This window comes from Mustela lutreola, chromosome 11 (genome assembly GCF_030435805.1).
Source record: "Mustela lutreola isolate mMusLut2 chromosome 11, mMusLut2.pri, whole genome shotgun sequence".
NCBI lineage: Eukaryota > Metazoa > Chordata > Mammalia > Carnivora > Mustelidae > Mustela > Mustela lutreola.
The window spans coordinates 93,221,566-93,248,465 of record NC_081300.1 but is presented as its reverse complement, the minus strand read 5'-3'; the positions used below and the strand labels follow the sequence as shown (position 1 = coordinate 93,248,465).

Genomic DNA, 26,900 nt, shown 5'->3' with positions numbered 1-26,900 from the left:
AAAAAAAAGAAAGAAAGCAAGTTTGGTGTGTCTGGTGTCTGGGTGGCTCAGTTGTTTAAGCATCCAACTCAGTTTCAGCTCAGGTCTAGATCTCAGAGTCCTACGACTAATCCCTGCACTTGGCTCTACACTCAGAATGGAGTCTGCTTGTCTCTCTCCCTCTGCTCCTCCCCCAGCTCACACTCACTCTCTTGCTCTCTCCCTAATAAATAAATAAATAAATAAAATCTCCTTCTCCCTCGCCTGCCACTCCCCTTGCTTGTGCTCTCTGTCAAATAAATAAAATCTTAAAAAACAAACATTAATTAATTAATTTTAAAAGATCTTCAAGAAAAAAAAATTTTTTTTTAAAGATTTTATTTATTAATTTGACAGAGAGAAATCACAAGTAGATGGAGAGGCAGCCAGAGAGAGAGAGAGAGGGAAGCAGGCTCTCCGCTGAGCAGAGAGCCCAACTCGGGACTCGATCCCAGGACTCTGAGATCATGACCTGAGCCGAAGGCAGCGGCTTAACCCACTGAGCCACCCAGGCGCCCAAGAAAAAATTTTTTTAATAGAAACATTGTGTCAGCTGAGTAAGATTACTCTATGAGCTAGGTAGAGTACCTTCTCAATTCGCAATTTGAATTGCGAATTGGGGGTGGAGTGGCTCAGTTAAGCATCTGCCTTTGGCTCAGGTCATGATCCCAGGGTCCTGGGATGAAGTCCCACATCGGGCTCCTTGATGAGGGGAGCCTGCTTCTCCCTCTGCCTGCCACTCCCCCTGCTTTGTGCACTCTCTCTCTCTGACAAATAAATAAAATCTAAAAAAAAAAAAAAGAAAAGAAAAAGAAAAAAAACTGGGAGGAAGAAGAAGGAGGGGAAAAGTACATCTATAGAAGGATACACAGAACAAGTTAACTGGCAAAGAACCTAGAGGACAAAGGATTGGAGAGCTGGGGTATAATCTTTCTTTCACCTATCTTAAATTTATTGAATCCATGAATTATTTTCAGTTTTATGATATTACTTAGGAATGCCTGGGTGGCTCAGTTGTTAAGTGTCTGCCTTTGGCACAGGTTCGATCCCAGGCTCCTGGGATCAAGTTCCACATCAGACTCCTTGCTCAACAGGGAGTCTGCTTCTCCCTCTGCCTACTGTTCCCTTCCTTGTGCTGTCTCCCTCTCTCTCTCTGACAAATAAATAAAATCTTTAAAAAACAAAATATTTTCTAAAAGTAAATGTCTATCATACAGGAAAATCTGGAAGAACATTAAACAAGTGATTTTTTATGTCTTTATAGCTTTATGTTTCTGTATAAGGAAGAAATTTTCCACAATAAATATTTTTCATGTGTGGGACACCCTGGGTGGCTCAGTCAGTTAAGCATTTGCCTTCTGCTCAGGTCATGATCTCAGCATCCTAGAATCAAGCCCCAAGTCAGGCTCCTTGCTCAGCAGGGAGTCTGCTTTTCCCTCTGTTCACCCAGCTGTGCTTCCTCTCTCTGTTTTCTTTCAAATAAATAAATAAAATCTTTAAAAATATTTTTTTCATGTTTAAATAGAAGGAAAAAAACTTGAAGAAATCTTTAAAAATTACCTCCTAATTTTCCTCTGATAACATCCAAAGCTTCCTGGTACTTTCCCAAACGTTCCAAGATCATATAATAAAGTTCAACCTTACAGAAAAAACAAATAAGAAATGCAACAATCAAAACTTTTCAGTAAGAACAATCGCTTGCATGTTTTTAAAAAGTTATCTAGGGCCATCTAGGTGGCTTGGACAGTTAAATGTCGGACTCCTGGTATCAGCTTAGCTCTTGATATCAAGGTCATAAAGTCAAGCCCTGCCCTGGACTCCATGCTGGGTGTAGAGCCTACTTAAAAAAAACTAAATTTTAATTTAATTTAATTTTAAAAATATCAATAGAAAAGAACACTATCTTCAAATGAGATGAAATCGGCAGTAAGAATGTTCATTATACTTAAGCCTAAAACTTCATATTTATAAAAAAGGCAAGAATGAGGACCCAGCTCTCTAACTGGAGTAAGACAGCAGTTCGTAATACTGTAATACTATAATACATAATACTGTAGCAATATCAAACTCATGCGAATACAAAGTAGGGCTTTTGTCGGACTTCCCTTACTCACTTCAGCCTCGGCCTCTATCTTGTCTTCTTTCACCATTTTTTCTACCATTCTTTCAGCAAGGGGCAAAAACATCGTTTTTGAGAGGTTTTCATCCTGTGCCGATATAGACTATAGGAGAAAAAAATAAATATTTCATTCTAATTTCTCCCCCGCTTGCACTATTTATATTACCAGGCAGACCATTACCATGACGCCAGCAGATAATTATCGTTCACTACGTCAAGAATTAGACCTAATTTGAACTTACCACGAAGATCCTTTAGATTTGCTTTAGAAGAGATTTGTTGAAGATTCATTATTCTACACATTTTTGACAAACTGGATTTCCACCATTACTTTTAAATGGCCTATATAAACTATAAATGGCCTATATAAATTAAAATAAGCTTTTAAATGGCCTAACTTTTAATAGGTTATTCATACATTTTTCTAGAACTGTGTTAAGAGGGGGTATGCCTATACTGCTCATTATATGTAAAGGGTATCATCAGGTGTTTGAAGAGAAAAGCCCTTCAGATGTCCTTTTGAGATGCTCACATATTGGAGGGAAAAAGCCAATACCTTCCATTTATACAGCCTAGTATTAACTAGTTTCGAAAATTAAGATTATCTTAGATTGATAATTAAAATCAAAGCATATTAATAATTTTAACATTGCCTGAGATTCCGCTCAGAGCTCAGTAGCTCAAGGTAGCTATCATGCTTATTTCATAGCTAAACTAAGAGGTTCCCCAACAGCTAAGACATGTCCTGAACCCAGTATATGAACGCAAACCTGTCTGCACCCAGAGCCTCTCTGACTTAACTGCTACATTTTAACTCTTTCCTTCCCATCTTCTCTTACACACTATCTCCTTTTGAACCCGACAGTAGCTCTGGGAGATAAGGATCTCTATTCTGCGGAAGAGCAACTGAGGTTCAAAAACCAGAATTGGTAAAACAAGGCCATCCAGTTCAATAACATGTTCACTAAACAGTATTGTCTTAAAGAAAAACCTCAAGCAAAATATCAAATATTTCGAGGCTCATACTTAATCAAATAATCCAGTAATGGATCTAAGATTCAGGGGAAATACAGTCTGTGCTACACACAAATAAACCGATATACCAACTCATGAGGAATAAATACCAAACCCCCCAACTCAAAAAGTCAACTGACAGTATGTAGAGTCTCTGTTTGACACATGATGCAACACATTACCCAAGCTGTTCAGAAGACAAGGACAAATAACTATACACAAAAATAAAAACAAATCTCAATCCCATTCTAAATACCATACTCACTTGCATAATTAAGCTCATCACAGACCAAAAGTAATAAGGGTTTTTGGGGACAATTTTATATAGAGCCATGCCAGCCTGAAAGACAGAGAGCCATAAATACTTAATTTAGAAAACATCATACAGAGGGCAATTAAAGATCTAGATAGTTACTTTAAGTGCCTAGTGATTTGATGGGTATTTTCTATGGATACCAATATAGGTAATCACAAAGGTGAATTTTTATATCATCAGGAATATTTCACCTTTTGAACCAGATTTCTTCAAATTAAAAGCCATTATTTTTGGAAAGCACAGTAATCCAATATGGTTCTGACAGACTACCAACAAACACAATTTGGCTTATGAATGTACACCAACAAACTTACCTAAAAATACTGTACAAACCAGTTATAGTAAAACAAATTAAAAAATCCAGACAGTATATTTAAACTTAAAATCAGAAAACTTATCTCTGACATTATTTAAAAAATAGTAATTCCTAGGTTAGGAAAACAATCAGGTTCTTTCAAAATACCATTAACCAGAACTGAACCCTTTCTTTGTGAAATGTACAATATGAAATACTTAAAAGCAGGGACATGGCAACAAGGAACAAAATAGATCTATTCGTGTATAACTGAGAATCTGCCCATAATTAGCCAATTAGTAATCAATTCTAAGAACTCAGCTAATTGTCTCTGTTACCATTTTTTTAATCTTTTGCCTATCTTCAATCCACTTGAAAAATTACATGGAGTCCCTATTAAGTGGAAGGGAATGTCTATTAATACCTGCCCATGATACAAAAATTGAATCCTGGTCCCAAGCACACTTAAAAGCTAGGGAAAGTGGGGTGCCTAGGTGGCTCAGGGGGTTAAGCCTCTGACTTTGGCTCAGATATGGTCCCAGGGTCCTGGGATCAAGCCCCACGTCGGACTCTCTGCTCCGCAGGGAGCCTGCTTCCTCTCCTCTCTCTCTGCCCTGCCTGCCTCTCTGCCTACTTGTGACCTCTGTCTGTCAAATAAATAAATAAAATCTTTATTTAAAAAAAATAAAAAGCAAGCTAGGGAAAGTGATAAGACAAATAGTCAAATGACTAAAATAATACTTGGCAAAAAAATAAACATCCTATACAAAAATACAATGCTTTTTTTGTTTCCAAAAAAGGCATGGTTAAGTTTGTTCATTCCTTTCTTTTTCTTTCTTTTAAAGGAAAGTAGGGAAGGGAATTTAATCATAAAGTCTTCTTCAAAGTAGCAGTCTTTCACATGAACCTTGAAGGTCGAAAAAATGTCTACAGGCAAAGATGGGGTTAAGGATACATATACACAAATACAAACATTTGGAGTGAGCAGCTAAATGAGTGAATCAATTCCAGGTAGAAGCAAAATGAATCTGAACAAAAATATTAAAGAAAGAAAAGACATGTTGACAAGAAAAAACAGGATGTTTGGCTATAAATAAGGATTAAGAGGACTGGTAGGGGAAAAGGGCCAAAGGGTAACAGATAACATGGTTGTAAAGCACTCAAAAAGGAGTCTGTTATATAGAGTAAGGGAGTGACATGTACACATCTATATTCTTCTAGAAAGAGTATTTTAGCTGTACCATGAAGGAAAAAAATAGGAGATGAGGCAATGAGGAACTAAACCAGGATGAGGTAGATCAAAGACACTGTAGAGAAAGAGTCAAGATGATTTAGAGACAAAATGGACAATACAGAATAAGGAGAGTCTAAAGGGCACCTGGGGGTGGGGGGGTGCTCAGTCGGTTAAGCATCTGCCCTTTGGCTCAGGTCATGATCTCAAGGTCCTGGGATGGAGCCCTGCCTAAGGCTCCCTGCTGAGTGGAGAGTCTGCTTCTCCCCCTACCTCTGTACCTCCCCCTGCTCATGCTCTCCCCTGCTTTCCCTCTCTCTCTCACAAATAAATAAAATCTTAAAAAAAAAAGAAAATCAAACAAAAGGAGAGTCTAAGATGACTTAAGGTCCCTGCTTCTAACATCAAACCCTGGAGGAATGGAATGAAAAGTGCTGGAAAACCAATTTTACTTGACCATCTGGGGAAAGAAAACATTTTTATAATGACATACAGAAATAAAAAAGGAGAATATAAATTAATATGAACTTTTCATACAAAAAAAAAAAGACAAAAATTTCATGCCTGCAAACACTGATACTCTGCTGATACAGAAAACTTCTGAAGACACACAAGTTTAAAAAACAAGGCTGTGAGGGGCACCTGGGTGGCTCAGTTGCTTAAGCCACTGCCTTCAGCTCAGGTCATGATTCCAGAGTCCTGAGATCCAGCCCTGTATTAGGCTTCCCCTGCTCTGCAGGGAGTCTGCTTCTCCTTCTCCCTCTGCCTTTCACCCTGCTTGTGCTCTCTCTCTCTCTCTGTCAAATAAATAAATAAAATCTTTAAAAGGGGGGGGGGGGCACCTGGGTAGCTCACTGGGTTAAAGCCTCTTGCCTTAGCCCCAGGTCATGATCCCAGGATCCTGGGATCGAGCCCCACATTGGGGTCTCTGTTTGGCCGGGAGCCTGCTTCTGCCCCCTGCCTACTTGTAGTCTCTGTCTGTCAAATAAATAAGTAAATAAAATCTTTTTTAAAAATAAAAATAAAAAATAAAAAACACTGCTGTGAACTGGAGAGACAATACAGGGATGTCAAAAAACAAATAAACGAAGGAATGTCATTATAGAAAAAGAAAAGTCCAATCACCTTTGAACCCATAGCAAATCTTCATTCAAGATGATTTTAAGGGGTGCCTGGGTTAAGCCTCTGCCTTTGGCTTAGGTCATGATCTCAGGATCCTGGGATTGAGCCCTGCATCGGGGTCTCTGCTCAGTGGAGAGCCTGCTTCCCCCTCTCTCTTTGCCTGCCTCTCTGCCTATTTGTGATCTCTCACTCTCTCTTTCTGTCAAATAAATAAATAAAATCTTTAAAAAAAAAAATAAAGATGATTTTAAATATTACCTGCCAGGGATGTCATTTGGGACAGCAGAAATCCTTAAGTTTTCTGATTCCCTGGCTTCCCTCACTTTTTTACCTCCACAAGTTAATGCAAATCATTCAATTATCAATAATTTATTGTGTAGATGCTATTCTAGGCACTGAAGATTCCACAGTGAACAAAACAAAAATGCTCACGCTCAAGAAACATGACATTTAATTTGTAAACTACCTTCTACCCAGACTGACATATCACTTTCAAAATAAACATACACAAAAACTAAGAAACTGTAACTATCTTAAGCAGCGAAAGAAGAAAACAAAAATAAGACATTTCATTCTGAAACACTGAACACCGAAATGCTCCATTCTTCCAATATATTAGCATGGAAGAATGTAAAACAAGCTATCACAGAGTGCCTGGGTGGCTCCTTTGGTTAAGTGTCTGCCTTTGGCTCAAGTCATGATCCCAGAGTCCTATGATCGAGCCGCATGTCATCAAGCCCCATGTCTTACTGCTCAGAGGAGTCTGCTTTCCCTCTCCGTTTGCCCCTCCCCCTGATCCACTTCTCTCTCTTGCTCACTCTCTCTCTCTCAAATAAATAAATCTTTAAAACAAACAACAAAAAAACAAGCTATAGCTACAACATACAAAGGATTAATGACTATTAAGCCACATCAAAGCAGTGGCTCCAAAGAGCAGGATGCAAAAGTATATGTGTATCTCTGCCAACATGTAAAGTTCAACTTTCTCCTTCATTCAAAATTTACCCTAATATTGTCATTGCACATACTTGTCCTTTTTGTTATTTTACTGCATGTATATATAATAAACATAGTTCAAAAATATGTTTTGTGGGATCATAAAATTAACATATACCTAAAAAAAAAGAAATTAAGAGAAAGAAAAGTATCATAGGCCTATATCCTGGTAACATTTTAGTACATTCCCTTAGAGATATAAGACAGAGACATAGTACTATTCGAGGGGAAGTAGTGTGTTGTATTTTATTCTACCATGTGGATGAAGCATAATTCCTTTAACTCTACCTGTATTAATGGACATTTAATATATTTTACTTAAAACATTCCTAGAAGTAAAAATTCCTTTGTATGTGCTACCAAAGCAAGCACAGAAGTAAAAATATTAAAGATTTACATACATAAATACATGTTACTGTTGCCAATTTAAAAATTATACTCATTTTACGTTAAAAGAAAAATTATAATCTCTGCATATTTTTCCTGAGAACAAAATCCATTAGTAAATAAAACACCTTCAAAAAATTTTAATTGGGGGAAAAAAATCTTGTAATTTAAAAACTTTTATAAAGAAATACAAAGATTAATTTTAAGGAGAAAGGATTTATATCAATATAGTATCTTCCATGCTCCCTAATTTATCTACTGTGATAGTCTGATATTCCAAGTAAAGAATAAGAAACACAAGTAAGAAAGCCTTGCTCTCAGAAAAAATCATAACCACAAACAAAGCCATTTCTAAAAAAATACTAGTTTGACATCATAACCCTTTATGGGCTTAACAGTTTCACTTCTCTGGGATGTTGACTTTACCCACCCACTATTCCAAATACATCTAAATACATGGAACATCTAAAATGTGCTAACTGGAGAATAAGCTACCTCTGGCGAAAAAGACAAATATCCAAAGAGTGGGGAGTTTTCCCCGGTGGATTTAAAAATCTCAACAGGCTACAAGGAGTTAAATTTACAAAGTTGATGCAAACTTCAATCTTTCTACAGTCTGTTCATTTTTTGTTCTGGGATTTCTGCTCATTTTCTGAAAATACAACAGCAATCTCATGCACCGGGACAATCTGAAGCCAACTTACCAGAACCAAAGAAAACATACCACCAGGACACCAAAGAACAACCAGATTTCCCCCAAATAAAACAAAGAACTTGAATATAGTTCATCTTTAAAACACACAAAGAAACACACCTACACACAAAGAAAGTATCTCCCTGATTTCCACACACAAACACAGATTCAGCTCTACACACAGATGCAAACATCCACATACATGCACACACATTCCTACAATTAAGTCGCATTTAAGGAGACTTGTATCTAATGGCAAATCCCACAGTCCAGGAGATTTGGAATCAAGTTACCTGTTGCATTTTCTTATATTCGCCCACTCTGGCATAAGCCATGAAGAGGTGAGAGTGATACTCTTCACTATTGGGAACTTTCTTCACAGCTGCCTCATAGAGTTTTGTAACTAACTCCGCTAGGATAAAGAGAAATAGGATATTCTTTAATTATTGAAGCATACCTTAAATCTTAACAGCATTTAACTTTTCCCCCCTTTGGAGGAAATAGAGGTCTCTTGTCACTAAGGAAGAAGAAAGTATTTGTTTTGCCTCATCTGATCATTACTCTTCTCTTGGTTGCGTGTTAGCTGATGAAGCATGAAATAGCTCAGGCCTCTCAACACATTTACAAGATAAGTAAGACCCCTCAGGATTCAGCCTCTTTGTCTCCTTCGTACTTATTTCCCACAGCACTTAGTGTTCCAGCACGCTGAACTATCTGTAGCTCCAGCAGAACCCCTGCGCTGTATCATACCTTTACTCTGTTCCCTCTGCCTGGATTCTCCTTTCCTCTCTTTTCTACTCAGTGAACATCATCCAAGACCAAGACCCAGCTCAAATGTTATCCTCACTGCAAGGAACTGTGAAAGTTCAAATGTAATCCTTCCCTGAACACCATCTCTGCACCTCCACCCAGTCTGATCACAGCTTCCTTCTGCCATCTCTAAATTTTGTAAGTAAGTCTCTTAAAACATTTATTAACACATAATGTAGAATACAGTCCTTTCATGAATTTCCTTATTTTTTTTTAATTGAGCTCTACAGGGGCGCCTGGGTGGCTCAGTGGGTTGGGCCGCTGCCTTCGGCTCGGGTCATGATCTCGGGGTCTTGGGATCGAGTCCCGCATCGGGCTCTCTGCTCGGCGGGGAGCCTGCTTCCCTCTCTCTCTCTCTGCCTGCCTCTCCCATCTACTTGTGATTTCTCTCTGTCAAATAAATAAATAAAATCTTTAAAAAATAATAATAATAATTGAGCTCTACATCCAATATGGGGCTTGAACCCACGACCCTGAGGATCAAGAGTCACATGCTCGGGCGCCTGGGTGGCTCAGTGGGTTAAGCCGCTGCCTTCGGCTCAGGTCATGATCTCAGGGTCCTGGGATCGAGTCCCGCATCGGGCTCTCTGCTCAGCAGGGAGCCTGCTTCCTCCTCTCTCTGCCTGCCTCTCTGCTTACTTGTAATTTCTCTCTGTCAAATAAATAAATAAAATCTTTAAAAAAAAAAAAAAAAAAGAGTCACATGCTCTACTGACTGAGCCAACCAGTTACCAATGAAATTTCCCCTTATAGACTGTGAGTAACACAGGGGCAGAGAGACCCCCTTTCATCTTTGACTTGGATACAATACTTTTCACAGAGAAACATTATTTGTGAAATAAATGATTTTTTAAAAAACACGGGGAGAAACCGTATCTCTCAATCAACATAATCCCGAAATAGTCAGATATAATCCCCAACTCTTAAGTTCTGTCTTTTTATAAAAATGAAAAACAAGGGGTGCCTGCGTAGCTCAGTCAGTTAAGTGTCTGCCTTCAGCTCAGGTCGTGATCCCAGAATCCTGGTATCAAGCCCCACACTGGGCACCCTGCTCAACGGGAAGTCTGTTTCTCCCTCTCCCTCTGCCCCTTCCCCTTCTGCTTGCGTGCGCTCGCTCTCTCTCAAATAAATAAAATCTTTTAAAAAAATGAATAACAAAACTATAAAGTAACATTTCTATCCACTAGGTTGGCAAAATTTTATTCTTTCCAGCTTTATTGCGGAATAACTGACAAAAATTGTATACTTTAAGGTACACAACATGACAGTTTGAGGGCAAAACTTTTTTTTAAGATTTTACCCATTTATTTGAGAGAAAGAGAATGAGAGACAGCACAAGTTGGGTGAGGAGCATGGGGAGAAGCAGAGTCCCCGCTGAGCAGGGAGCCCAATGTGGACTCAATCCTGGGACTCTGGGATCATAACCTGAGCTGAAGGCAGATGCTTAACCAACTGAGCCACCCAGGTGCCCCGAGGGCAAAACGTTTTAAGTCAAAACTGAGCAAAATTAATAAAGTATTACTTAGGAAAACAAATGTGATAAAGATTTTTTAAAAGCAAGATAATAAAATATATTTAAGAAAGCAAGTACCTGCTGGAATGTGAAAGGGGAAGTGAAACTGACAGGGAACACACACAGGAATCTGTCAGTATAGGGGATGCTCTGTTTCTTAAGTTGGTTGGTGGATTCATGAATGTTCATTATTCCATACCAAGTATTCTAGTGTTATGTAAAATGTGCCTTCTATAATATGTACTATGGAAGATATATATCATTCCATAATAAAAAATTTGAGAAATTAATAACAAAAAACTTTATTTACAGGTGAAATGGTAGACTACATAGAATATGCTTAGAAATAATCTAGCAGGGGGATGGGATACAGATAAAATTTGCCATGTGATATGATCGCTTAAGGTGGATAGTGAGATTTATTATTCTGCTCTGTTTTTTTATGTTTGAAATTTTCCATATCAAATAGTAAAAAAGGGTAACTCTTCCATTTAGTAAATCAAAATGTCATAAATTGACCTCAAGTTCTCATTCCAATTCAGGGTACTATACATGTAAAATATCCTTTTTGCCTGCAGTCTTTGTAAATCCTGGTCAATGCATTATTTTGCCTATCGCCATCCACTCAAAACACGAGTGATTAGTCAAATGAACAAATACAGAAATCCGGGGTGCCTGGGTGACTCAGTGGGTTAAAGCCTCTGCCTTCAGCTTAGTTCATGATCCCGGGGTCCTGGGATCGAGCCCCACATCGGGCTCTCTGCTCAGGCTCTCGGAGCCTATTTCCCCCTCTCTCTCTGCCTGCCTCTCTGCCTACTTGGGATCTCTGTAAGACAAATAAACAAAATCTTAAAAAAACAAACAAACAAAAAGAAACAAATACAGAACTCAATCAGAAATAAACAAAACCTTGGGGCACTTGGGTGGCTCAGTCAGTTAAGTCCAACTCTTAATTTCAGCTCAGGTCATGATCTCAGGGTCATGAGATGGAGCCCAACCTTGGGCTCCAAGCTGGGTATGAAGCCTGCTTAAGAGTGTCTCTCTTTTCTCCCTCTGCCCCTCCCCCCCTTACGCTTTCTCTCTCTAAAATAAATAAATAAATCTTAAGAAAAAAGAAAAGGAAAGAAACAAAAAACTTCAGCTCAGTATTAAAAACAGTAAAAAGAAACACACGTCGATGCATCTCCCGGTAAAGAATAGTCAGTGCCTGTAGCGAGTTGTCATCTGTGGGTTCAAGGGCCGCCACCTCCTGTGCCAAGGTAAAGGCTTCCTCTTGCTTTCCAGTTCTCTGTAAACCAATTGCCTTTAAAACCTGATACACAGGAAAAACATTAGTTTTAAAAGGACAGAAATGAAAATATAAGCCAAACTCCCTGCTCAGAGGGGACCCTCTCCTGCTCCCTGTACTTGTGTTCCCTCACTGTCATATAAATAAAATCTTAAAAAAAAAAAAAAAAAAATGAGCCAAAGAAGGCCAACTTGAAAACACAAGATAAGCTGTAAGGTACACCTAGGCTGCTAATCAAGTAAACCATATTTTACTAAAAATTTCAGCACATCAAGATTCTTTCTGGGGCACCTGGGTGGCTCAGTCATTAAGCATCAGACTTCGGCTTGGCTCATGGTCCCAGGATGGAGCTCCGCACTGGGCTCCCTGCTCAGCGGGAAGCCTGCTTCTCCCTCTTCCCACGTGCCCTGCTTGTGTTCCCTCTCTCGCTGTAACTCTCTCTGTCAAGTAAATAAAATCTTAAAAAAAAAAAAAAAAAAAAAAAGATTCTTTTCTATTTCGGTAATATTAAGATGGCACAACAGGGGCACCTGGCTGTCAGTCTGTAGAGCATACAGTGCTCAGTCTCAAGGTTGAGTTTAAATCCCACACTGGGCCTGGAACCTACTTAAAAAAAATAAAGGCGAAACACAGCTTAAAAAATAAAGCCTATCAATATAAGATAATTATATTAGCTAAATTATGTCAAAAATATCCAAAGAAACAAATAGTAAGCTTTTAATTAAATACTATTTATGGCATTTAAGTAATCAGAAAAATAAATGGCTTAGAGAAGTGCCTGGCTGGCCCAGTTGGTGGAGTGTGCAACTCTTTATCTCAGAGATAAATTCAAGTTCTGCGCTGGGCTCCACACTAAGCATGGAGCCTGCTTAAAAAAACCTGAAAAAACAGAGTCACTAAACAGATTTCACACTTATTCCCTTTTAAGATTATAATATATAACCCACCAAATACAAGTAACTCCAGAGCAAATGACCTTACCTTAGCACAATGAAGATCCTTATGTTTCTTCAACAATTTATCTGCTTGTTGAATTGCCATTTTATTATTACCATTATCAAGATAATCTATGAAAACAAATTATGATAGTTGTTATATTCCTTTGACAAGAAAAATGCATAGGCTGGTATGAGATGTTTCATAAAGTATTTTAATTCAGTATTAAAAACATCATGGGGGCACCTGGGTGGCTCAGTGGGTTAAGCCTCTGCCTTCGGCTCGGGTCATGATCTCAGGATCCTGGGATCGAGCCCCATATCGAGCCCCATATAGGGCTCTCTGCTCAGCAGGGAACCTGCTTCCTCCTGTCTCTCTGCCTGCCTCTCTGCGTACTTGTGATCTCTGTCTGTCAAATAAATAAATAAAATCTTTAAAAAAAAAAAATCATGGTGCCAATTTTAACTTTAAATGGCTAGGATGGTACAGAATACAATCTTATATTCCTGTAGTCATCTCTCGGACCTGTTATAAAATTGTGGTAAGGAAAAAGGAATCAATTATTATCCAAGTCTAACAAAAGCAAAGATTCATTTCCAGATTAGAAGATCTAGAAGAAGATGAGAAGTGTCATAAATGGGAAATGGTGGTAGCTGTCAATTCTAAAACAGGTCAGTCCACAACCTACTACTACTTCCTGATCCCTCTTGGCTCATCAAAGTCCCAAATCAGTGCGGGGCAGATGAGACACAGATAACTCAAAATAAGTTACAGATCAAATGCTGGTGAGCGCATGGAGTAACAGCACCTCTCCGTGCTACTGGGAAGGTAAAATGGTATATCCACCTTGGAAGACAGTCTGACAGTTTCTTTAAATGCTAAACATACTCTGCCATGTAATCAACAATCGTGCTCCTTGGTATCTACCCAAATAAGCTGAAAACTTACCTCCATACAAAAATCTGCACATAAACGTTTATTGCCGTTTTATTCACAACTACCAAACCCTGGAAGCAACCAAGATGTCCTTCAAAGGGCCAATGAATAAACGAACTGTGACACACCCATACAGTGAAATATTATTCCGTGATAAAAAGAAATAAGGACAAATAAACACTGGAGAACTTTAAATGCATATTGCTATGTGAAAGAAGCCAATCTGACAAGGCTACATACTCTATGATTCCAATTACATGACATTCTGGAAAAGGCAAAAAGTATAGAGACAATGAAACAATCAGTGATTACCAGGGGCTGGGGTTAGGATGAATGTGTGGAGCACGGGCGATTTTTAGTGCAGTGAAACTATTCTGTATGATTCTGTAATGATGGATATAATTCATCATACTTTTGTCAAAACCCACAGAAGGGGCGCCTGGGTGACTCAGTCGGTTAAAGCCTCTGCCTTCAGCTCAGGTCATGATCCCAAACTCCTTGAATCAAGCCCCACATCCGGCTCTACTCAGCGGGTAGCCTGCTTCCCCCACTCTCTCTCTGCCTGCCTCTCTGCCTACTTGTGATCCCTTTCTCTCAAATGAATAAATACAATCTTTAAAAAAAAAAAAAATACAGAAGATACAACACAAAGAATAAATGCTAATGTAAACTAGCAAACTATGGACATTAGTTAAAAATAACCTATCAGGGCACCTGGATGGGTCAGGTCATGATCCCAGGATCCTGGGATCGAATCCTGCATTGGGCTCTCCGCACAGTGAGGAATCTGATTCTCCCTCTACACCTTCCCCTGCTTGTGCTTACTCTCTCTCAAAAACAAATAAACAAAATCTTAAAAAAAAAAAAAAGAAAAGAAAAAAAAGACCTAGGCACTAGGTGGCTCAGTTGATTGGGCGACTACAACCACTTTCAGCTCAGGTCATGATCCCAGAGTCCCAGGATCGAGTCCTGCAGCGGGCTCCCAGCTCCATGGGGAGTTTGCTTCTCCCTCTGATCTTCTCCCCTCTCATGCTTTTTATCTCTCAAATAAATAAATAAAATCTTTAAAAAAAGAAACAACACTGACCTATCCTAGTGGCCCTGCCACTGAAACAAAGTACCATAGTAAATCAAGATATTAACAACAGAGTAAACTGGGGGGAGGGAGTGGGATTGTGGGGATACACAGGAACTCTGCATTTTTCCCTCAAGTTTCTGTAAACCTGAAACTGCTCTAACAAATAAGGCACATTAATAAAATGTGTGCGTGTGTGTGCATGCACACAAAGATTCATTTCCAGAGAAGGAAAGTAAGAAGTGTTACAGGTGGGCAACAAGGGTGATAGCTGTCAATTCTAATTATAGAAAGATGACTGAATGCAGGCCAGTTCACAATCTACTACCTCTTATGGTCCCACTCTATCAAAGTCCCAAATCAGCAAGGAACAAAGGAAGCATAAACAACTCAAATAACCTATGCCACTGGTGGCCCAGAGTACCCCACAAAACAGAAAAACTATCATTTTACCTAACGAATTCCATTTTCCTCCAATGAATACTAGACTAAAACTTAAAACAGAGCTACAGGAACCCATGAGTTTCATCTCTTCGGTCTTTCTTCAATGCCATAACACAGACGAACACCAAGAATGCTAGGTGAAGAGATTAAGAAGCCCTACTTTTGACGTAATCACAATATAGGGAGGAAGGTCAAAGAGAGACCGACTCGCTGTGGATGCAAGTGCAGTCTAGAAAAAAACACCTAATATTCGGGTGGAGAGACTGGAGAACCAGAAAACACTAAAAGCATACTATCTTGGCTTAACTACCCAAATATCTAACACCAGTTTTCTTAAATAGCCCAGCCAATATGCCATCATTTGTCCTTACGGGAAATACCTGACATTTATTTCAGCTCAATAAAGGATACTTTCTCTTGGGCTGATCTCTTTCTGAGTCAGTTCTAAGGTACTTCTGACTCATTCCTGTAAGACTCCAGGTTCTTTGAGCATACCTGAAGAGTAATTTCATCTGTAATGAGAACCCAGTTCTGAAGATGTGCCCATAAAGGATGAGACCAGCGGTCAGGACTACAAAGGCATTTAACTTTTCCCTCTACACCTACCTGCCCATGCCCTCTTCTCTGGGAATGGTTCCTACTGCGTCTACTGCAGGAGCAGGATAGGATGACCATGTCTAGACCTTGGAACTCCACCCAATGGGGTGGATATTTGACCCAAGGGTAAATCAGGTTTCTTCCCTAGTAAACTGTAACTGCAACACTGAGTCACAAAGAGTCAGGAAACTATGGGAACCTCATCTGGAAGGAATAAATATTTTGAGTCTGACATTACCATTGGCAGCTCCAGAATTTCCATTTTGAAGAAGCCTTAGGGGATGCAAGTTAGTTGCTGCGCAGTAAAGAAAAGGAGTTATCTCACCTCTTCATTCACATAACATTTATAAAAGTATTAAAAATGTCACTTATCTTTATCAAAGGATTGGGGTCAGGGAAGTGCTAACTAATTGAAGCTTGTAGGGAGAGATCACATCTTGGTGTGGCCACAAAGCCAACATGGTGAACCCTGGTAAACTCATGAGTAAGCAAAAAAAGGAAAAAAAAAAAAAAGGGTAGTCTGAAGAACCCAGCAGAGAATAAACACACATAAATAAAAGTTCAGGGGAAATTGGGAGGGGGAAAAGCTTTAGGAATGCCTGGACAGCTCAGTCGGTTAAGTGTCTGCCTTTGGCTCAGGTCATGATCCCAGGGTCCCGGGATCAAGTCCCGCATTGGGCTCCTTGCTCAGTAGGGAGCCTGCTTTTCCTTCTGCCACTCCTCCTGTTTGTGCTCTCTCACTGACATAAATAAATTTTTAAAACTTTAGATCCGGACAGCTCTCTCCAGTTTCCATCAAACGCTGAATACTACATTCGTGCTCTAGGCTCCCACCAGGGTTTACAACAAGCCCCCTTCACTAGAGCTTGTGTCAATGGGTTTCTGCTCCTTGCACTCAAAAGTTGTTTTTTTTTGTTTTTTTGTTTTTTTTTTAAAGATTTTATTTATTTATTTGACAGAGATCACAAGTAGGCAGAGAGGCAGACAGAGAGAGAGGAGGAAGCAGGCTCCCCGCAGAGCAGAGAGCCCGAAGCGGGGCTCGATCCCAGGACCCTGGGATCATGACCTGAGCTGAAGGCAGAGGCTTTAACCCACTGAGCCACCCAGGCGCCCCTGCACTCAAAAGTTTAACTAAGACACTCCACTGTATCACTATATTCAGCCAGTCTGCTGTCAGGCTCCCCTTTCCTACATGCCTAGAAGGGAAAAGTCTATTTTCATTTTACATTCCTGACTCTAGAATATAAATTATGTAGCCCTTGGAGAAAATAGGTCAATAAAAATGATATCCCAGAGTCCCTGGGTGGCTCTATAGGTTAAGCCTCCAAATTGATTTTGGCTAAGGTCATGACCTCAGGGTCATGAGAGTGAGCCCCACGTCCAGCTCTTTACTGGGTGTGGAGCCTGCTTAAGATTCTCTTTCTCGGGCGCCTGGGTGGCTCAGTGGGTTGAGCCGCTGCCTTCGGCTCAGGTCATGATCTCAGAGTCCTGGGATCGAGTCCCGCATCGGGCTCTCTGCTCAGCAGGGAGCCTGCTTCCCTCTCTCTCTCTCTCTCTCTGTCTGCCTCTCCATCTACTTGTGATTTCTCTGTCAAATAAATAAATAAAATCTTTAAAAAAAAAAAAAAAAAAAAAAGATTCTCTTTCTCAGGGCGCCTGAGTGGTTCAGTCGTTAAGCAGCTGCCTTCAGCTTGGGTCATGATTGCAGAGTCCTGGGATTTAGCCCCACATTGGCTCACTGCTCGGAGGGAGGCCTGCTTCTCCTTCTACAACTCCCCCTGCTTGTGTTCTCTCTCTGTCAAATAAATAAAATCGTTTTAAATCAATCAATCAAGTAAGTAATCTCTACACTCAACATGGGCTCAAACTCACAACCCCAAGATCAAGAGTTGAACGCTCTTCCAACTGAGCCAGCCACCTCTTAATACTAATGTTTTTTCTTTCATTTTCTTTTAAAGATTTTATTTATTTTATTTGACAGACAGAGATTACAAGTAGGCAGAGAGGCAGGCAGAGAGAGAGAGGAGGAAGCAGGCTCCCTGCCGAGCAGAGAGCCCAATGCGGGGCTCGATCCCAGGACCCTGGGATCATGACCTGAGCTTGAACCCACTGAGCCACCCAGGCGCCCCTAATGTTTTTTCTTTTAACAGCAAAGAACAGACTTCAGATTCAGCTACACAAATATCAGAATCTAGTTAAACCTTTAACAACTTTGTTTTGTTTTCATCTTTTTTTAATATTTTATTTATTTATTTGACAGACAAGAGATCATAGATAGGCAGAGAGACAGGCATAGAGAGAAGGGGGAAGCAGGCTCCCTGCTGAGCAGAGCCTGGTGTGGGGCTTGATCCCAGGACCCTGAGATCATGACCTCAGAGGCTTAAACCACTGAGCCACCCAGGCGCCCCGATAGGTTATTTTAAAATAAATTTAAGTTAAAAATCAAATTAGAGAAAAATTCTAAGTAATTAATAGTACAGATAGTACTATAATAAAGCTGGCTAGAGGGATGCCTGGGTGGCTCAGTTGGTTGGACGACTGCCTTCGGCTCAGGTCATGATCCCGGAGTCCCAGGATCGAATCCCACATCAGGCTCCCAGCTCCATGGGGAGTCTGCTTCTCCCTCTGACCTTCTCCTCGCTCATGCTCTCTCTCACTGTCTCTCTCTCTCAAATAAATAAACAAAAAAAATCTTTAAAAAAAAAAAAAATAAAATAAAAAAATAAATAAAGCTGGCTAGAAGAATGATAGAAATTTGGGAAATACTGGGTTAAATTATTGGCAACAGACTATCAAAATCTGTTAAATGACTGAACCAGCCACCTTCCTGGGTAACAATTTGAAGAGAAGTGAAGCTTCCTTATATATGCAGACAACAGTAGACCCTGACACAGGCAGGCCTCTCTATCTGCCGGGTAGAAGAGGTCCTGGGATTAATTTGTCCAATCACAATTAGGGATACTGATATTAAGAAAGAGGCCAGTCTTGGGTGTCTGGTTGGCTCACGGCTCAGTCTATGGAGCATGCACCTCTTGATCTCAGGGGTTATGTGTTTGAGCCCCATGTCAGGCATAGAGCTTACTTTAAAAAAGAGAGAGCCAGGGGCGCCTGGGTGGCTCAGTGGGTTAAAGCCTCTGCCTTTGGCTCAGGTCATGATCCCAGAGTTCTGGGACTGAGCTCGGCATCGGGCTCTCTGCTCAGCAGGGAGCCTGCTTCCTCCTCTCTGCCTGCCTCTCTGTCTGCTTGTTATCTCTGTCAAGTAAATAAATAAAATCCTTACCAAAAAAAAAAAAAAAAAAAAAAAAAAAAAAAAAAAAAAAACGAGAGAGAGAGAGAGAGAGAGAGAGTCAGTTTTGCCAAAAAGAAAGAAAGCAAGCAAGCGAGCGAGCAAGGCTTTAGGCTCTGGGTGCTTGCAGCTGTAGTGAAATTCTCTAAAGCAGCTAAGATGACAACCTGCAATGTTTCCACTTCCTAGAAGAGCTTCAAACACTACTAAAGATATTGCTACAATTTAGAAAAAAAAAAGACTGAATATAACATAGCTCCATCTTTGCTTAAAATTCTAAATGCTTTAGAATAGGAGCCTTGCTTTTACCAAGAATACAAATTGTAGGTTAAACATTCCTCCAGTCAACAAATGTTGTTAAATACCTACTACTCCCAAGATGACTGGGAGGGTTAAATTTAAAAAGGAATGACGCCTCCTAACCAATCACCTCACAGCCTACATTTGCCCCCCACCCTTTTTAAGATTTTATTTATTTGGCAGAGAGGGACACAGCAAAAGAGAGAACACAAAGCAGGGGGGAGTGGGAGAGGGAGAATCAGGCCTTCCTCTGGGCAGGGAGCCTGATGCGGGGCTTGATCCCAGGACCCTGGGATCATGACCTGAGCTGAAGACAGACGCTTAACAGGTGCCCCAACATTTGCCCTCTTTTAAACTATTTCCCCCAGGGTATTCAGAGCTATCTTTTTTTTTTTTTTTTAAGATTTTATTTATTTATTTATTTGACAGCTCACAAGTAGGCAGAAAGGCAGGCAGAGAGAGGGGGGGAGGAAGCAGGCTCCCTGCTGAGCAGAGAGCACGATGTGGGGCTCGATCCCAGGACCCTGAGATCACGACCTGAGCTGAAGGCAGAGGCTTAACCCACTGAGCCACCCAGGCACCCCAGAGCTATCTTTTTAAATTGCAAGTCTGAACACCTCACTCTCCTGGTTAAATCTCTTCACTGCTCCCCATTTATCTTTAAAACAAATTTCAAAATTCTTAAAATGGCTTACAAAGTTGATGCGGTCTACCACAGTAGCCTCATCTCAACCAATCTCTGCAGTGCCAACACACAAGCCTTTTCCTAGGTCCTCGGGTGGAGCAAGCTCCTTTTTACATACTTCCCCCATACTGCCTAACCTCTCCTCTTCCACGTTCAAAGTAAAACGTCATTTCCACAGGGAACCTTTTCTTGTCTTGTCCCTGACAGCTCAGATGCCCATATTGTATGCACTCACGGGAACTGACATTTTTCCTTCAAAGCTCTTAACACAGCACCTGGGTGGCTCAGTCAGTTAAACATCTGCCTTTGGCTCAGGTCATGATCCCCAAGTCCTGGGACTGAGCCCCATGGCTGCCTGCTCTGCTTCTCCCTCTCCCTACCACTCATGTGTGCTTGTGTGTGCGCATGCGCGCGTGCACACGCAGTCTTTCTCAAATAATAAAATCTTTTAAAAAAAAAGCTCTTAACACAAGTGTAATGATTATGTGTACCATTATTTTTAAGAAACAAGCTCCTTGTGGGGCGCCTGGGTGGCTCAGTGGGTTGAGCCGCTGCCTTCGGCTCAGGTCATGGTCTCGGGGTCCTGGGATCGAGTCCCGCGTCGGGCTCTCTGCTGAGCATGGAGCCTGCTTCCCTTCCTCTTTCTCTGCCTGCCTCTCTGCCTACTTGTGATCTCTCTCTGTCAAATAAATAAATAAAATATTTTAAAAATAAAAAAAAATTAAAAAAAATAAAAAAAAAAAAAAGAAACAAGCTCCTTGAAAGCAGAAACCATGTCTCTGCTGTGCTGTTTGGTACTCACTCATTCCCTGAATCTACATTGTGCCTAGCACATATTGGGCTCTCAATAAATAAGGTCAATGAAGAAAGGAATAGAGAAATGAACAAACCATACAGGGGGGAAAAAGACAGTCTTCTAAAAATTGAGCAGTCTATCAGGAAAATGACATGCATACAAAATTGACCACAACAGTAAGTTCCAAGAACCAATCATTAATGATGGCTTCATACTATTTTTTTTTAAATCTTTCAACTAGGGGCGCCTGGGTGACTCAGTCGTTAATCATCTGCCTTCACCTTGGGTCATGATCCCTCGGTCCTGGGATCCAGTCCTGCATCGGGCTCCCTGCTCAGCAGGAAGCCTGCTTCTCCCTCTTCCACTCCCCACACTTGTGTTCCCTCTCTCGCTGTTGTCTCTCTGTGTCAAATAAATAAAATCTTAAAACACACACACACACACACATGTCAACTAATTTTTGTAAAGCTTTGTTCTTTTTTCAAGTTTTATTTATTTATTTTTAAAGATTTGATTTATTTATTTGACACAGAGAGAGATCACAAGTAGGCAGAGAGGCAGGCAGAAGAGAGGGGGAACCAGGCTCCCCGCTGAGCAGAGAGCCTGATGCAGGGCTTGATCCCAAGAACCCAGGATCATGACCTGAGCTGAAGGCAGAGGCTTTAACCCACGGAGCCACCCCGGTGCCCCTCAAATTTTAGTTATTAAGTAATCTCTACATCCTCAACAGCTTGAACTCACAACCCCAAGATCAAGAGCTGCATGCTCTTCCAACTGAGCGAGCCAGGCACCCCTCCATTAAGTTTTTTTTAAGGAGGCTCCACTCCACACTCAGCATGGCACCTAATGCAGGGCTCAAACTCATGACCCCGAGATCAAGACCTGAGCTAAGACCAAGAGTCAGATGTTTAACTGACTGAGCCACCAAGGTGCCCCAACTAATTTTTTAAATAACAAAAACAGCGCAAGCCACAGTTTAAAAATAATAATTTTTAAAAATCCTAACAGTTCATAGGAGCATAGCATGAAAAGATTAGTCTCTTAATCCTGCCCTATGCTCCCACTATGCTCTACTCATTGTAGGAATTTCCTTTTTTTTTTTTTAAGATTTTTTTTATTAACATGTATTTTTTAAAGATTTTATTTATTTGACACAGAGAGAGCGAGAGAGGGACACAAGCAGGGGGAGAGGGAGAAGCATGCTTCCCACCAAGCAGGGAGCCAACACAGGGCTCAATCCCAGGACCCTGGGATCATGACCTGAGCCTAAGGCAGACACTTAAGGACTGAGCCAACCAGGCACTGCTCTTCTAAGAATTTTCTGTGCATGCAAATCATTAAGTCTAAAATGCTTTAGAATGTATAGGTCTAAGTCAGACCCTTTTAAATGGTCATAATTTCAAAAAAAGAAAACAGGTTATACCAAGTGACTTTTCTAAAGAAGGGCAAGATTAATCTTCACTCACCAAGATGCCCTGCCACTCCTGATGAAAAACAGGACAAAACTCGCAGGGCTAACAATGCCCAACAGAAGGCTCAGAATAAGTACCACACTGGACTGAGGACTTAACAAGCATTTACTAATGAACTACAGCAGAATAATTACCTGGAGTTGGCCAGGCACCAAAGGGAAATGTCTTAACTCTAAGAAGTCATTATCATTCAGGAAACACAGCTAGGAAGTATATTACATCTGACCCAGACTACGGCAACACTGGAAGCCAGTAAAAGATTAGAACAAAAGACTGTGTGCCAGAAAGTAAGTAAAAATGTGTATGTGCATTCTAAAAACTATGGGAATATTTTTTCTTTGAAACCTATTTTACAATTGCTTACCTAGCAATTCCTGTATTCTACACAAATTTATGACATGCCATACCTGACCATCACTTCCACCCTGCTTGTCCCCAAACCACTAAAAACATTTTTAAATTAATAATAATGGTAGAAAAAAGGCACTGGGCTCACCAAGTCATGTCAGAGTACAAAATCTGTAAAGAACCACATAGCACAAGACAGTAATTTTAGCAAAAGGAAAATGAATAAAGTAAGTGTTCTGCTAAGGTCAGGTGTGGTTTTCAAACACTAAAAATATAATACCTAAACCAATTTATGAGTAATGAAAAGCACTCTGAAATTGCTTCAACTAATGAGCTTTCTGAAAAGTTATTCCAAACCTAAACACTAAAAACATAATTTCAACCCATCACATCTCAACTTACCACAATTTCACAGTTAATCACCCGTACAGTCCTGTCTATCCTAAACAATATTCAGCAAAAGCTGAGGTCACAGGCAAGTTTCCAACAGCTGTAAAATGCTAAAACCTTGACAGTACAAATAATGCTGTACAAAGATAGTGACGCTGCTAATTCTGAACTCAGTAAAATGTGTTCAAAATCCAGATCTACAACTCACCAGCTGCAACTCTGAGCAAGTTAATCTCCAGCCTTTAGATTACTACTAGGATCACAATAATCTTACTACCTATTGGACAGTTAGCATACAAATAAGCACTCTATTAATGCTGACAGTTGTTGAACTTCTGGCTGGTGGGCAAGCACTACCTACTAAACATAAGCTTTTTATTTAATAGCTAATGAATTCAAGGAACAACAGTGGTTTAGGGGTACTAATATATTCAAACACAAAAGCAGGGGCTATACCAAAGTTTGGAGGTCAAAAGTGCATTAGTCAAGGGCAGCTGGTACCCTCTCTTTTCCTATTCCTGCCAATTGATATTAATTGCCTTGGAACTCTTGAAAATTTCTAATACTCTTCCCATTTAACTTTAACAAAAGCTACATAATTCTGGCTTCAGTTTTGACAATACAACCTGTCACTTCTAGTTAACATATAATAATATTTAGCAACATGAAATGAATAAGGTTTTTCTTACTGGGTAGTTCAAAACACTTATTTCTAAATGACTTATGGGATGCCAAAGGCATTTTCTTTGGTCCTCAAGAGCCAATTTTAGAAATCCAATTATTCTCAAAAATACCGAATCTTGAGGGCGCCAGGATGGCGCAGTCAGCTAAGCATCAGACTCTTGATTTCAGCTCAGGTCATGATCTCGAGATCCTGGAATTGAACCCTGAGTCAGGCTCCATATGCAGAGCCTACTTGGGTTTCTTTTTTCTCCCTCTCCCTCTGCTTCTCCCCCCACCAACATCCCCCTTCCTCCGAGCATCTGAGTGCTTTCTCCCTTTCTAATAGGTAAATAAATCTTTAAAAGGGGCACCTGGGTGGTTCAGTGGGTTAGGCCTCTGCCTTTGGCTCAGGTCATGATCTCAGGGTCCTGGGATTGAGCCCCGCAAGGGGCTCCCTGCTCAGCGGGGAGCCTCCTTCCCCCTCTCTCTCTGCCTACTGCTCTGCCTACTTGTGATCTCTCTCTCTGTCAAATAAGTAAATAAATAAATCTTAAAAAAATAAAGTACTTAATCTTGTGGGTAGGGGATGGGCTAGATGGGTATTAAAGGGGGCACTTGTTATGATGAGCACTGGGTGTTTGTTATATGTAAATGATGAATCACTGAATTCTACTCCTGAAACCAATACTGTCCTGCATGTTAGTTAACTAGAATTTAAATTTAAAAAAGGGAAAGTACCGAATCTTTTTAGTTTGTACCGAATCTTTTTAGTTTCAAGGTGGGGGTAGGGCGCACCTGGCTACTCAGTAGGAGGAGAAAGCCGCTCCATCTCAGGGTCAATCTCAGGTGGTTGAGTTCGAGTTCCATGATGGGTAAAGAGATTATTTAAATAAATAAATAAAACTCTAAAAAAGGTGGGGGAGCCTGCGTGGCTCAGTTGGTTAAGCGACTGCCTTCCATTCAGGTCATGATCACACGGAGTCCCGCATAGGGCTGTCTGCTCAGCAGGGAGTCTGAACCTCCCCCTCCCATGTTCTCTCATTCTCTTTCAAATTAATAAATAAAATCTTAAAAAGAAAAAAAAAAAAAAAAAAAGTCTGCAAACAGTTCCTGCTGCCGAGCCATAATAAGCCAGAAATTGTGAACCCTGGCTAGATTCAGTTCCTCCCTTCAATCATCCTTATTTCATTCCTGCCCTCTGAAAATATATACTGGAGGGTATGGTAACAAACACCACGGGGAAATGGAAAGAAAGTCCTATCTCTGCAACTCACCACCAGTGTGACCTTTGGCAAGTCAGTGTCTTCAGCTCAAAGTAAGGTATTTTCTAGCAGTGGTGAAGAGGGTGAGCTTGGGACACTGGGGTTCAGATCCTACTCCATCAAATGCTAGCTGAGTGACCTTAGGAAAATTAGACAACATCAACAATGCCTCATTTTCCTCATCTGTGGGGAGAAAAAAGGTGGGGGGAGGGATTTGCAGGACTGGAAGAAACTACCCACCTCAGGAGAATGTGTTTATATTAAATGAGATAAGCCATGTTAAGGGTCAATAACAGAGAATGACAGAATGATCGGTCTACACACGTTAGCTATTATTTCCTACCTCAAAGGGTTGCTGCTAAAATCAAATGAGATGTGAGTAAAGCATCATACAAATTTTAAAAGCAGGACCAACTGTGCCAGAAATAACGTCACCCCCCCCTCCAAAAAAGTTGAATGATGTCAGTCATGTGGAGAGACCTCCATTCAGTAACATTTACACTATAAGCTCGAGGTCTAATTTGGCAAAAACCACTGACCTTGAAGCCTTCCTCATTGTTCACTAAGATAAACCAACCATCTATGAGGAGAGAGAGGAAAGGGGCCACTGCTCAATTACAGAGCATCTCGGTTACCGAAAAGGTGTTTCTCCCTGACTCAAATCTTTAGATTTTTCACAGCCGGGTAGGAGGGTGACATCAAGGTCTTAAAGTCTGAGGGCGTTAAGGAGGGGGATCCATTTAGCAAGCACAAGGGAAGCTGCAGAAAGGAAAAGCCCTGCAGCAGCCCTGCATGCCCGTCTGACAAGAGCTAACACTGTCTCTTCACCGCTATTTTGGGCCCACGACCCCACCCCCCACCCCGCCTCCCACGTGCGCCCAGAGCAGCTGTTTCTCCACTAAAGAGCTCTTGATTGGGAGCCTCCAATACGGCCTGCTCCTGACTCGATCTGGGTGACCTTGCATCAGCCCCTTCCCCTCTTTGGACATGTTTCTCCATGTGCACCGAGCACAGCTAGTTAGACAACCCCCTAGACCGGGTTCTCGGAAGTAAAAAAGTCTTCAGTGAGGAATTTTCCCTCAAATAAGAGTGTCGCACCCTCACGCTTTCCATCTGAGATTCTGGGTCTTCTTTGATGTGGCATTAACAACGCAGCCTGCGGGCAGCGCACGTCTCAGCGAGTGTGTGTCTCACAGGGCCTGCACGTCGGGCCGGCTCTGCCGACCTGACGCTGCCTGGACTGCGCCGCTGCCACCGCAGGGCGCAGGAAGGCCGGGCCGGCGCCTACGCGAGGCGGGTGGCTGCGGCCTAGAGGCCCGCGCGGTCAGCCCCTCGCATCCGCCAGCTCCGCGCCCGCCCCCTCAGCGCCCCTCCCGGACCTTCGCCCTGGCCTCAACAGCCCTCGACGCGTCCGGCCGATAACAGGCTGGCCCCAGGCACTCACCGTAAATGGGCCGGAGGCGCCTGTCGTTAGGGTCCTGCACATGGCCCCGCGTCGCCATGATGACAAGCGCAGAACCGCAGTGCGCACGCGCGGGGCAGGCCCTCGGGAAGGGGCTGTTAAAGGGCCAGCGCCGATCTCGCTCTTCTATCGCGATAGTCGCAGAGCCGTGATTGACCGCCCTTGCGCGGAAGCGGAAGCCCCCGAGCTCCTTGGACCTCTACGGGTACGGCGATGGGTTCTTCGTTAGGAATCTTTCCTCCTTTTGCCCGATGGAATCAACCAGGTTGGAAGAGACGGCTGTTGGTATTGAAATCCCTTCGGAGTCACGTACTGGGTAGTGAGGAAAGGAGGGAAGAAACTCTTGGTCAAAGTTGAGCTCAGCTGCTCCCGCTGGTCGTATTTATCCCCTGTGTCCAAAGGAGGACCAGTTAGACTTGTCTGTGACCAACTGCTGAGGAACCAG

At 41.4% G+C, this 26,900-nt stretch overlaps 1 protein-coding gene across 1 annotated transcript in view; it reads right to left on the bottom strand.

Moving 5' to 3' along the window:
• Positions 1-26,591, bottom strand: part of NAA25 (N-alpha-acetyltransferase 25, NatB auxiliary subunit) — an 80,426-nt gene extending 53,835 nt beyond the window's left edge. Inside the window, exons 1-7 of the mRNA XM_059140231.1 lie at positions 26,438-26,591; positions 12,785-12,870; positions 11,689-11,827; positions 8,486-8,604; positions 3,417-3,491; positions 2,133-2,240; positions 1,579-1,657 (exon numbers count right to left, since the gene is read on the bottom strand). Of these exons, the coding sequence (XP_058996214.1) occupies positions 1,579-1,657; positions 2,133-2,240; positions 3,417-3,491; positions 8,486-8,604; positions 11,689-11,827; positions 12,785-12,870; positions 26,438-26,495 (664 nt within the window). The 5' untranslated portion in view covers positions 26,496-26,591. The remainder of the gene's footprint in view (positions 1-1,578; positions 1,658-2,132; positions 2,241-3,416; positions 3,492-8,485; positions 8,605-11,688; positions 11,828-12,784; positions 12,871-26,437) is intronic.
• Positions 26,592-26,900: the final 309 nt, after the last annotated feature.